This window comes from Diabrotica virgifera, chromosome 2 (genome assembly GCF_917563875.1).
Source record: "Diabrotica virgifera virgifera chromosome 2, PGI_DIABVI_V3a".
In the NCBI taxonomy this organism is placed as follows: Eukaryota; Metazoa; Arthropoda; class Insecta; order Coleoptera; family Chrysomelidae; genus Diabrotica; species Diabrotica virgifera.
The window spans coordinates 225033104-225047036 of NC_065444.1; the positions used below are offsets into that span (position 1 = coordinate 225033104).

At 32.8% G+C, this 13933-nt stretch overlaps 1 protein-coding gene across 1 annotated transcript in view; it reads right to left on the reverse strand.

The window, feature by feature from the left end:
• Nucleotides 1–5104: 5104 nt before the first annotated feature.
• The window catches only part of LOC114330013 (brachyurin), a 30364-nt gene continuing 21535 nt past the window's right edge, over nucleotides 5105–13933 (reverse strand). Inside the window, exons 3-5 of the mRNA XM_028279305.2 lie at nucleotides 12233–12462; nucleotides 8365–8523; nucleotides 5105–5345 (exon numbers count right to left, since the gene is read on the reverse strand). Of these exons, the coding sequence (XP_028135106.1) occupies nucleotides 5167–5345; nucleotides 8365–8523; nucleotides 12233–12462 (568 nt within the window). The 3' untranslated portion in view covers nucleotides 5105–5166. The remainder of the gene's footprint in view (nucleotides 5346–8364; nucleotides 8524–12232; nucleotides 12463–13933) is intronic.

Genomic DNA, 13933 nt, shown 5'->3' on the forward strand with positions numbered 1-13933 from the left:
ACTTTCACAAATGTTTAATAAGTTTATGTTATAAAATGCATAATTTTCCCGTAATTTAAGCTTGAGTACTTAGATTTGGGTACCCGCTGAAAAAAATATGCATTCAATTACCTATAACTCACTTTTAGTGAATATTAAAAGGTTTTTTAGTAAGGAGTTTATTTAATTTTTTATTAGCTTCAATTTTGGTAATAATAACTTTTTTGTAAAAACTTATAATTTTTGAGTTATCTATGAAAAATCGGTTAAAAACATGCATTTTTCTTAAGAAAAATTAAAATTTTTGATCTTTAATAACTCAAAAAATTTTGATTTATTTTAATAACTTTATATAACAAATTTTGCTTAGAATTTGTCCCCCTATCTAATTATGGGGTTATTTTTAATAAAATAATTTTCACCGCGAGAAGGGGTGGCATCCACCCCCAGGGTAAAAGCGCAAGTTGGCACCATGTCACCTTTGTTTCTTGAGATATCCGCTAACCACTCACCATTTTTCATGCAAATCGATGGAGGTTGAACGAAATCGGAGGTAATAGCTCATATCCACCTTCAGTGACTCCACTACATGAGAGAGTGATTAGTCAAAATGATAAAAAAGTAGAACTGGTTTTCACTTTAACTGAAAGTATGAATGTACTGATCATTTAAAATGAAAATGTGTTCTCATGTTCATTATTTGGAGTTCCACATATATGTGTTCTCATTATCTGGAGTTCCACAAGGTGCTCATTGCTCGCCCCTTCTGTTCAATCTGTTTATTAACGACATAGGTGAATGTTTTAATCACTCTAAGTACTTGCTATTTGCTGATGATTTGAAGATTTACAGATCTATCAAAGATCATGAAGATTGTAGTCTCCTTCAAAACGATCTCAATAATTTAGTTGAGTGGTGTAACAAAAACAGACTCTTTTTAAACATTAATAAATGTCATTTCATTAGCTTCCACAAAGTTGCAAAAAAATATCAATCATCATATGTCATCGACAGTAAAGCGCTCTCTTATGTTAGAGCAGTAAAGGATTTAGGAGTAATATTCGATGAAAACTTAACGTTTGTGGATCACATTAACTATGTGACAGCAAAGGCTTCAAAAGTACTGGGTTATATACTTCGCAGTTGTGCTGATCTTTCCCTTAATACAATAAAGGCTGTTTACTCATCATTGGTTATATCTATATTAGAATTCTCCTCTATTGTCTGGTCACCATTTTATAATGTTCATGTTGTTTGTCTCGAGAGAGTTCAAAATAAGTTTTTAAGATTTGCAGCATACAGATTGGGATATAATGTTATTGAACTAAACCACAACTATACCATCATCCGTAATGATCTCAATTTGCACTCCTTAAAAGACCGTAGAATTATAAATGATCTAGCTTTTATTTATAAACTATTAAATAGTGAAATCAATTGTCCTGATTTATTAAAATTAATAAACTTTAATATTCCAAACCATAATCTGAGAAATAATAACTTGTTCCATGTACCTCATCATTCAACTAACTATGGTCTTAACTCACCAATAGATAGAACTTTAAGTCGCCTGAATGATTTGGACATCGATTTATTCTCTTCTTCCAGTCGAGTATTTAAAAACCAACTAAAATCAGTTTTTCCGGTCAGCACTTATGTTTAATATTTAATATTATATTTTCAGTGGATTTGTTAATTTTTGCCATGGATAATGCTTTTGTATTATGTAATTTGTTAATTTTTTTATTGTCTGTAGTTAGTTGATTAATGTCAGTTTATATTATATTATTATGTATTGTCACTGCATAACGTGGATTGTGTGTATGTTAAATTTAGTTTTATTGTAATGTACTTACTACAGTTTTATGCTGTCACACTTTCATTTAATTCATTTTATTTTATTTTTAGTTTTTTTACTGTTTTACTGGACTTTACCAATACTACTTTTACTTCTACTTATTGTTTATATATGTATATTTTTTTTTTAAATTGGGGAGACCCGTAAATAAATAAATAAATAAAAAAAAATATTTGTTTAGTATAACTGAATCAGTTGGACTGCGTCAGCGAAACTGATAAGTGAGAACCCGGCTTAAGAGGATAATAGTCACCTCTGAAATATATGTTGTCTTTCTTTTCATTTCTATTAGCTTTACTCCTATCTGAGTACAGGGAACCAAGATTCGATGGAATTTTTAGCTAATTAGATAAATAGACAAGTAGTGGAATGCAACTGTAAATTCCCATAATTTTCTTCTAATTTTCATTCGCTTGCTGTGCAAGCATTATAAAGCACGAATTGGGTACGAAAGCACGAAAGGGGTTGTTTACCAGAACTTGGTTCCAGCAGAAGTCTTTGGATCTTCGCGTCTAAAACTTCGAATAATCTTTTTTTGACTACATGAGATAACTTCTTCGAAAATAATGGGAACAACTGGACCAACAACTAAAAACTAAAAGCCAAACATTTCTTGTTTTGTATTTTCCACCCACACCAAATAAAAAAGTTCTTGACAATAGAAAATCTTGAAAATATGATATACAGAAATTAATTGTTTCGAAAGCGTAGTACGCGGTTCTTAACAGAAATAAAGAAAAAATTCAAAGAAAGAAAAAAAGCATATCTGAAATACACGCCAGTCGCCAACCAAGACACAACAAGCGGAAAAGATGCTCTTGTAAGAAGAATAAAAAAAGAATGTGTACTTTGTACGCACGTAAGAAGTTATACTTCTATTATATGATTTCAACGAAATCAATATACTTTAAACAGTTTCTCTACTACTTTCCAAAAATTTTTATTAAAACAATACCAAAAATTAAAAAAATAAAAGAATAAAACACACAAACACATTGAAAAATGCCACAAATGATTTCTGAACAATAATTGTTGCCAAAAATTTTAATTAAATACGTATTTTCTGAAAAAAATTATATAATAATATACTTACAATCATAAAATCTATAAAAAAAATCAAAAAATGATATAACTTGCATTGGGCTTGAACCTACTCCCCGTGTATCCCGCCGTACGAGAGTCGAAGCGATTTCAAACTGCACCACCTTCGCGTATACGTCATGTGGGAATATACACAAACTGAACAAATTTTTGACATTTTGTTTATATGAATTTTTATTAGTTTGATTTTTGTCGAATTAAAATACAACAATATATAGAGTAAGAAAACGATACATTAGATGAAAATTTGTAGAAAGTTTGTTCGTAATCAGATTATGTAAATTAAAGCATTGCCTACTAGAGGTATAGCATAGCAAGTACTAATTACGTAAGTACATTATTTTTTACTTTTTCCAAATAGGTATGAAGATAATTTTTTATTGGAATACAACTGAAACATTTAGAATTACGTACCTGTGGCTTTTCAAAACTAAAGTCACTATAATTATAAATTTGATTTTATTTCTGTCCTCACAACAATAAAAACTAATATATTATACAACATTTTTGTTTACCGATAACCTCCATATTGAACAATTATTGACAGATCATTTCAACACCCAATCAGAGCCCGTATAAAGACTAATACCAAACTGTCGGTGTGCGCATGCGCGCAAATCAATATAAATTCACCCTCAATCTCAATCGCGCCTAAAGAAGTATAACTTCAAAAATCTTCGCTATGGATCTAGACTAGGGATACCGAAACGGTTTAACTAGTTTTGAAATATTTGAAATAATATTTTTTGTATTTTGACAACGACACCCGATTTGGGCGTCGAAACGTTAATAAAATCATTTTTTTAGTAAAATTGTGGCTTATTTCCCATCAAAAAGAGATAATTGCAAAACTGCCACAATAAAATAGCTTCAGAACAACATTACAAAACGGTTTATTTATAATTAAGTCAGAAAGGAAGTAAAAAAGTGAATTGAAAATTGAACTAGATAAAAAGATCTTTAAAATACCTGCATTCTGTCAACGTACCTCAGATAGTAAGGTTTACCTTCAGATGGTAAGGTTTTTTTGACCTTACCATGATCAAATTTTTGTAATGTGTTTTTTGTGAGAGTCCTTTGTGCCCGTATTAGATGTTTTCAATGTTTCAACTAAAACTTCACAACCGACAACATTATTACTTTTTTCTAAACGCCAGACAAAGTTTTTTCTATCAATAAAAAACTGCATAAGAAAAAGTTTGTTTCAATCTTACATGGTATCCCTCTCTCTTCATAGTGGTATTTTGAAATTGTTGACCGTAGCACTGAAGATGGCTTTAAAGGCTGCAAGCGCTCAGCTAAGAATTAAATATTTTACACACTTCAAAAGCACGCTTCTCCCTGTCTTTCAGTAGTCACAAGTGTGTACAAAAACCATTTCAGTCTTTACATTTTTTTAATAAAAAGGGCCTTATCTTTTCTTTGAGTGACAAAGAAAACTCAAGAATCCTAGATGTTTAATGATTTGCTTAATGTAAATTTTTTTTTAAAATAGAACAAATAGGTTTAAGTTTTTCCTAAACCAGTATATTAGGTATATCTAAAGACACAGATACAATACCGATACAATTACACTTACCTTATATAGCCTTTAGTAAAGAAGTTACACTTTTATAAAAAAACTTTTTATAATACCACGTTTGGCAATTTTAAATATTCATTATCTATCACAAATAAATAGAAAATTTTACATGATATAGAAAGTAACGCCATCTATTGAGAAAACCATCTATTGACAAAACTAGTAGCGCCATCGTTTGAGAAATGTGAGAACTAATTTTACCATATAAAATTTAAAATGTCTTAAAAAAATTACAAATAAAACTCAATGCATCCATGTAAAAGCTGTCGAATATTGCGTTGTCTCTAGATAATATCTCTAGATCTAAAATTTTAGATCTCTAGCTAGTCGGGAAGTATGTTTAAAATCCAGTACAACATTTTTCCCGGACAAAGTGACAAGACAAAATGACAAAGAGACAGACAAATAACAGGTAAAGTATATAAAAACGTGATAAATTATTATCATTAGGTATTGATTTTATTTTGCATGAGAAGGGAAGATTTTTACAGAAATAAAAATAACATCTACAAAATGGTTGGTTACCTTTTAGTTATCTTGGAGGTTTTTAAGTAATATATATTAATATTAATAAACCAAAGTAATACTTTGAGTGTGCTTTATTGTTATTTTTAAAATAATTAACAAAGAATTACTTGATCAAGATTTAAAATTTAACGTCAGAATGTTTTGCAATCCAGTCATGATATTCTGTTACTCTTGTGAATATAGATGGTTTTCCTTCTTCACAATCGGTAGAACCAAAGGACACAATACCGATCTGTACACCATTCACAACTAGAGGGCCACCAGAGTCACCTTGACACGTTCCCTGCTTATGAGATCCTACAAAGAGAGCGTTAAGTTTACAAAACCAACAAAAAAATGTTTTAATCTTTCTATTCTATTTTCTATCTGCCAGTTTTTGCATCTCTCAATAAAGAATAAAAGCATCTTTCCCATAGGAAATTCCCATCTGACAAGGAATTTTGCCAGAATGTAGTATTTCTTCTTCTTTCTCAGCTTCTCACTTTTCAGATGTCGCTGTCCCTTACTCTTCTTCCCCACTCATTTGTGTCCATTATGTCTTCTTCGCCTAATACTTTCCCTCTTAAGTCTTCTGCCACACAGTTCTTCCATCTTCTTGGTTTTCCTCTACCTCTCCTTCCGTCAACTTCTAGCGGATCTATTCTTTGTCCCACATAGTTCTCATTTCTACGCCTAACGTAACCAGACTATTGCAATATTTCTTCTTGAATCTTTTTGAGACTGTAGTCACTCTTCTAGTCTTACTCAGCATACACCGTAACATTTTTATTTCAGCTACCTCCATCTTCTTTTCCTGAATCGTCTTTATAGGCCACACTTCATCGCCGTACACAAACGCAGCTCTAACCACACTATTGTATATCTTCCCTTGCATTTTTCGATCACAGAGATCAAGGAGCTGAAGTGATCCTTCACTGTGATAAGAGTGGAGTCACTACTTGTGCTTCATTGGGTATATTCTGATTTCTTACTATTGGCACCTTCAGATTTTCTGAAGGCAAGCTTGCGAAAGAACCACGGTTCATCTACAATGCATCTCCGGATCTTGTCTTGGAGTACTTGTATATTATGATAATGGTAGAATAGACCCAGATGGCTTTAGGATTTGTTTAAAAATTAAAAGTTTATTATACACACACCGGTAAAATTAGCCGAACACCTTAAAAATGGGACCTGTTTGATGTCTAGAATTTCCTAAACCACTGGTCCGATTTGAGTGATTCTTTTAGTATGTTATAGCCTTATTATTTAAGAATATCGTAATAATAATGTTGTTGCTAGACAGGTAAATACCATTTTATACCGGGTGTACCAATCATACTGTGTTTTTTTCTTAAAGTTTGGAACACCCTGTGGAATATTCTAGCATATGTAGAATATCAAAATTAATAGACTGTTGTAGACTGATTAACATTTTTCTTTTTGATTGATTTACTTATGTGAGACAATTAAAAAGTTATGTGCGTTAACAACTATCCATGTTTTTCATCAATAAATCCTCATAGTAGGGGAGGAAAGTATACTAAATTTGCAGTTACTCGACGGTTATGGGGACCTATTGGATTGTGAAAAGTATGTGCTAAAATCAGAAAAAAGTTAAGTGAAGTTTTCCATAAGTGGGGGACTTTTCATTTTTTAATTTGATTTTCCATTTGAAACAATCATTTTTCTCCGACTATAGCGCTATCTATCCATAATTCGAAAAAATGTGTCGAATAAAAGTTGCTTATTTTTACGTAAAGAATCCAAATCTGCAATACAAATTGAGGGCTCCTATTTAAGATTTTAAATTAAATCCCCCACCCCACCTCCGTGGGGGCTCGTGACATCCCACGGAGAGGGGTGAGGGGTAAATTAAAAATTTTAAATACGAACCCTGCGATATTTCGCGGAATGAACATCAGATCGTAAAACTGCAAAATACACCTATTCAATATTTTTCAAAAATCTACCGAATGGCACCACACAAGACCCCCAAAGAGGTAGGGTTAAAATTTTAAATAGGAGCCCCCAATTTTAATTGCAGATTTGGATCCTTGACGTAAAAATAAGCAACTTTTATTCGCAACATTTTTTCCAATTATGGATAGATGTCGCTATAATCGGAAAAAACGATTGGTGGAAATGGAAAATTAAATTAAAAAATGGAGAGTCCCAAACTTTATGGAAAACTTAAATTAACTTTTTTTGGTATTAGGATCTACTCTTACACAATCCAATAGGTCCCCATAACGCTCGAGTAACTGCAAATTTAGCATATTTTCCTCCCCTACTATGAGGATTTATTGATAAAAAGAACATGGCTAGTTGTTAAAGCACATAACTTTTTTATTTTCCAACATAAGCAAATGAATCAAGAAAGAAAATGTTAAGAAAGCCTAAGTCTACAATCGAGTGTTAATTTTAATATTTTACATATGCTAGAATATTCCAGAGGGTGTTCCGAACTTTAAGACAAAAACACAGTATGGCTATAACATACTAAAAGAATCACTCAAATCGGACAACAGGCTTAGGAAATTTGAGACACCAAACATGTCCCATTTTTAAGGTGTTCGGCTAATTTTGCCGGTGTGTGTATATATGGCATTCTTTTCTTTTTTACGTATCAATTCGGAAAGGCCCAAAGTATGATACGTGGAGAAATCGGAGAGAAGAGGATATGGGACTACTGATGAGGGGGAAAAGACCTCCGAAACCGGTATAGACTCTTCCTGCACTCTCCGATTTAACCAGAGTATTATGCAGCTGCTGCATTTTCGTGTTGCAAAGAAATTGAAAATATTTATACATTTTTAATTCATTTACTCTTTTGTAGGAGTATTAAGGAATTTTTTTGTTGAAATTTTTACCACGCTGAGGAGATGAGTTGTGAATTATTTAAAATTCTCTCATCTTAATTTCCTCGGCATCCCGTTTGATTTATAAATTTTGAAAATCTCAGGAGGTGTAACCAAAGAAAGTACATATTCCACCTGTTGTAAATCTGGTAGTATGGAGACGATATTTATTGTCGTTTTCTGTGCTACTTCGATTGATAACTTACTTTGTTTTTCGGTAGATGGCTCTAGTTCATCCGTGACATTTCTTTCTTTGCAATTCGGAAAGACCCAAAGTATGATACGTGGAGAAATCGGAGAGAAGAGGATATGGGACTACTGATGAGGTGGAAAAGACCTCCGAAACCGGTATAGACTCTTCCTGCACTCTCCGATTTAACTCGAGTATTATGCAGCTGCTGCATTTTCGTGTTACAAAGAATCAAATGTTTATACATTATTAAATTTTTCAATTACATATTTAAAAAATATTTTACCCGGATTGCTGCATAAAAGAGTGTCTAAAATAACAGCTTCATAATCTTGATCCACTTTTTTACAGTCGTCATTACTTAAAATAGAAGGACTTATATATCTTAAAACGGGTGTCACTACTGTTTGATCATTTTTGGTCAATCCCCAACCGGCTACATTACCTAAAATTATAAATAACACGGTTGATATAATTTATAAAGATTTTAACTACATTATATGTATAAACATGTAGATAAACAGAATATATTTTGTAAATAAATAAATTATATAATAATAAATGTACCTAATAAAAATTAAAATAATTATATTCTAAAAGAACTGAAGATCAGACAATGAAGATCAGCAAAATCAAACTACAACATTAAAATATTATTAGGTTAGGCATAGATAATATTAAGAGACTCATCATTCAAGGAAAAGTAGAAGACGTAAGACCACGAGAAAGATCTCCAACAAGATGACTTGTCCAGATCACAGAACGCTATAAAAGACCTATGGAAAATGTAATAGATCTATCAGAAACAGAAGTCCATGAAGACGGATTATACACGATATTAAAAAGGTCACTATGCTTTCGCCGGGGGTCCAAGACTGAACAGAGATAGAATCCCCTGAAGTTGGACTACAATTTGCTAATGCTGGCCACTCACTTACGGATATCGAAGAGGCCGGGCGACTGACAGGCGGTTAATTGAAGCCAAAATCACCACATACACGCAGTTTTCGTAAAGGCGTTGGCACGCTCGATCACAAAACTGCATGTGTGTGGCGTCTCAACAGCAGTTCATTAACTTAACTACTCAAATAACGGCCTTCAGTCCTGGCCTGCATGCCATGGCCTCTTCGATATCCGTAAGTGAGTGGCCAGCATAAGTCTATAGATAATCAATTTTAAAGCAGCATGACAGTGTCATAAGACCAAGTCTTTACAGCGCTGTGAATGAGTTAGAAATTCCAAAAATAACTCATATGCATGATAAAATGGTCACATGTGGTCGTTGTTCTCTGATAAAACTGACGATGGCTAATGTGCTATTAGCAGTAAAAATTCAGAATGACTTGTCAAGCCCATTTGAAATACATAAGGGATTAAGGTAGGGAGACGCACTGGCGTGTCAGCTTTTTAACATAGACTTAGAATGAGTCATACGAGACGCTAATTTGGATGGCATGGAAACTATATTTAATAGATCAGTCCAAGTTCTAGCATACACACACTCTAAAATGTTTTGCATATTATCTGTAACGTCACTGAACGTTTCTCATTTGAAATTTTTTGCACTGATTTTTTTTTGTCTACTAAAATAATGGATGTTATTGCTTGTTTTTTGTTTCTTAATCGTCGCAAAGATTCTCAGTATTCATATTGCGTTCATCAGTTTTCGAAAACCGATATTTGTAAAAATTGGTTTGCGTTTTATTCACTTTGTAGTGAACAATATGAATAGGCAAGTGATATCTGAGTTCAACAGAGCTAGAATCGTTACTTTGATTGAGGAAGGCCACACACAAGTCGACGTTGCTGTTCGGGTTAAAATTAATCAGAGTGATGTGTCTCGGAGTGTGAAAAAATATTGAGAGACGAATTCTGTTAGCGATTGTCCAAAAAGCGGAAGACCCAGAATTACTACCAATGTCCAAGAACGCTTTTTAACGTTAACTGCCCGGAGAAACCCCTCTATGACTGCCCCAGCTATTAGAAGAGAGCTCCAGCAAGCTCATAATATTGTAATTTGCGATCAGTCTATTAGAAACACGTTATATTCCGCGAATTTATTTACAAGAAGACCATTGTTTGTACCAAAGCTTACGTTAGAGCAGAAAAGGACTCGACTGGAATGGGCCAATGAACATTTACAATGGCATGACAACAGATGGGGAAACGTGTTATTTTCTGATGAAACCAAAATTAGCCTTTCGTCGGATAATCGCTGAATTAGGATTTGGAGGAAACCAAATCGACAGGATAGACTTAACCAAGCTCTCCAAAGAGTCCCATATCAAGGTGGCTCCATAATGTTTTGGGGCGGCATCATGCTAAATAATAAAACTCCTTTAATTCCTATTGTTAATAACATGAATGGACAAATTTTATTGATACCATTCTTAGGCCTGTTGTACGCTTGTGGCGAGGAGCTGTTGGTCCAGAATTTATTTTTATGGACGACAATGCGCCTCCCCATCGTACGAGACATGTAGCAGATCTCTTAGAGACAGAAGATATGGTCGGATTACAATGGCCACCTTGCTCACCTGACCTCAATCCCATTGATCACGGCTGGGATATGCTCAAAAGGAAAATTCAGTCTCGGCAGCCACCCCCAAGGACACTACAAGACCTTAGAATAGCAGCGATTGAAGAATGGGGCACCATGGACCAGAACTACATTAATACACTTAAAAGAAGCATGGGACATCGCATTCAGTCTTGCATTGATGCAAGAGGTGGAACTACGGCATATTAAGTATTAGTTCCTAGATCTGTACAAATTTAAAAAAATATATTTATAATACATATTATAAATAATAATAATATATTGTTAATCCTTTAAATTTTGTTTATTGTTTTTTTTTAAACATACAATTTTATATAATATATTTGGTTATATATAATATAACCAGATTTGGTGGATAATTTTGAAAATATTACATTATGCAAAACATTTTTGAGTGTGTGTATGATGGCGCCGTGGACATTATAACAAGATCCAGGGCGAGAACTACGGAAATCCTAACCAAGCTAGTAGCAGCAGAATGAATGGGATTACATATACATAGATCAAAATGAACCGAATTCATAGCAACTAACACAAATAAAAGAGCTGAAAATGTTAACGCAGATCTAATTGTCAATGACCAAAACTTGGAAGCGATCAAAGAGTTAATATATCTAGGAATATTGATTAACACCAATAATATCACCTCAGGGGAAATAAATAGGCGAATCATAATTCCAAACGGATGTTATCATGGTATATCAAAGTACTTTTCTAACAAACGTCTCTCTGTCCATAAATGAGACAATTATAGAAATATCTCTCTTATACAGGGTGGTTCATCTTATTCGCCTCGGTCTCTGTACGGAAAACCACTTAATATTTTAAAAAAATTTCTTTACAAAATTATACACGGCCTTTAATACTATAATCTAAAAATAATGTGAATTATACAGGGTGCTCCAAAAAAGAGTGGTATATCAAAGTTATATTTTTTCTTATGGAACGCCCTATATCTGATGACATTATTGAATTGACCTTAAAAAATAAGCTATACTTTCATAAGGGTTTTCTATACTTAAATACAGGGTGTTTTGATTTATTTCGATTTTTATAAAAATGTAAGGTTTTAGAAAAAAATAAATATCTACGGATCTAAGAAGCAGTAACAAATTCTTTCTTGGATGTAAATAACAGACTATTTAGCATACTTAAACAGATGCTTATTGCAAAAAAATTTCTTACAGGGTGGTCAAAAGATCAGATTGTTCTATTAACAAATTCAAGCTGTAATAACTTACTTATTTTAAATAGAACACCCTGTATATTACTAGTATATCGCGTAGAAAATTTACTTAGCTTTCAATTTGTATTAGGGTTTCCTATACCTATCTTATTACAGGGTGGTCAAAATATTAGATTGTTCATTTAACAAATTCAAGCTGTAATAACTTACTTATTTTAAGTGGAACACCCTGTATATTACTAGTCTATAGCGTAGAAAATTTACTTAGCTTTCAATTTGTATTAGGGTTTCCTATACCTATCTTTTTACAGGGTGGTAAAAATATTAGATTGTTCTATTAACAAATTCAAGCTGTAATTTTGCTTTATTTAATAGTATTACTAATTAATTAATTGTACCAAAGCTTACCAACAGAGTTCACATATTTATTAGTGCCTGCAGCGATAGATACAGTTTTGATTACTTTCGAAGTTTGAACAGGTGATGGTAATTTGATAAGTGCTATATCGTTTTTGTTAATGTTATCTCCATCCCATCCTTCGTGAACAATAAAACTTGTCGAAGATAACCTAACTTGGGATTTTTCTTCGGGATCTGTTATGTTGTGAGCACCAAATACCATATTTACCCTCACAGCTCTGAAAAAGGATAATTTAAATGAAACAAAATGAATAAAATTATCAATTTTAACGCATAGGTACATAATGGCACAGGATTCATTTGATCTTGTTGTTTTCTTTCTGGACTCTCCATACATAACAATATAACAATAGAAACAAAAAACCTAGAAATATAAGTTTTCATAAAATCAGATAGTTAGTCATACTGATACAATATATATCTAAATAATATAAATAAATAAGTAAAATAACTGAAAAAGTTTGATTGCTTTGAGGTGATAAGTAACATACCCGTTAAAAAGCTCTAAATCTTACCAGAACTGTAGGAAAGCTGTCTTCGAAGTCCAAAAAACCATAGACCCTTTAAAACTAATGTTATCTATCATATACTCTGAGCAGAATGTAATTCCTGCTACATTGGCCAGACCAGCCGTTCCCTTCAAGGTCGTATAACTTTCCACAAAAGCGACATTAGGGTTTCTAAACACTCTTCTGCCTTTGTACAACATGCCATTTCTAATCAACATCGTATCGACTTCACACACGTCAAAATACTGGCCACACAATGAAATTATCATAAGATATCCCTTCTTGAAATGTGCCATATTATCAAACATCCGTCTGCCCTAAATAAAAGAACTGACATCGATCGTTTGAGCTAGATTTATCACTATATTATGCGCAATAAATAAGAATCACATTAAACCCTATATTCCAAGTTAAATAAATAGTCTAATAGTATTCCGCCACACAAAACTTCCCGTCGAACAAATTATTCAACTAACCACTTAGGAGTCACAACCTATTTCAACAATCGCATACTTGAATCATGACCATCCACGTAGGGATAGAAGATATATGTCACACACATGTGTATATTACTCGGTTCGTAAACAAAAAATTACCAATTGCCAATTCCTAATGTCTTTTCTTTCTACTTATTGTCACAATCAACATAACCAAATGAAGCCATCGTTGAAATTTAAATCAGCATACAATCAAATGAATGAACTCAGTGGTAGTTATTTATTTTTCGATAAGATATTTGCTCTAAATGTTGTGTAACATAAAAAAAACAACAAATTGTTTTGTAAGTATGTAATACACCATTGTAGTCGTTTACTTATACAATTTATTATTTATTTGAAGTGAACAGATGAAGCTTTTGAAATTTTAAAAAAGCGAAACGTATTCGTTAGAATTGATATCGTTTCAAGGTCCCAAGCTATTACTAGCATATGCAGATGACATTGATCTCGTTGGAGAGTCAATCCTGTTTATAAAAGACATTTTCAACAAGGTGGAAGGAGCAACAAATGAAGTAGGGCTGAAGATTAATGAAGAGAAGATGAAATACATGTGTATAAATATAACGACACGAAGAGAGGAAGAGACAGGGTAGGACAAAATGTGACAGTCAACACCTTCATTTTCGAAAGAGTACAACGTTTTAAGTATCTGGGGGCCGTAAAAGCAGCTGACAACGATG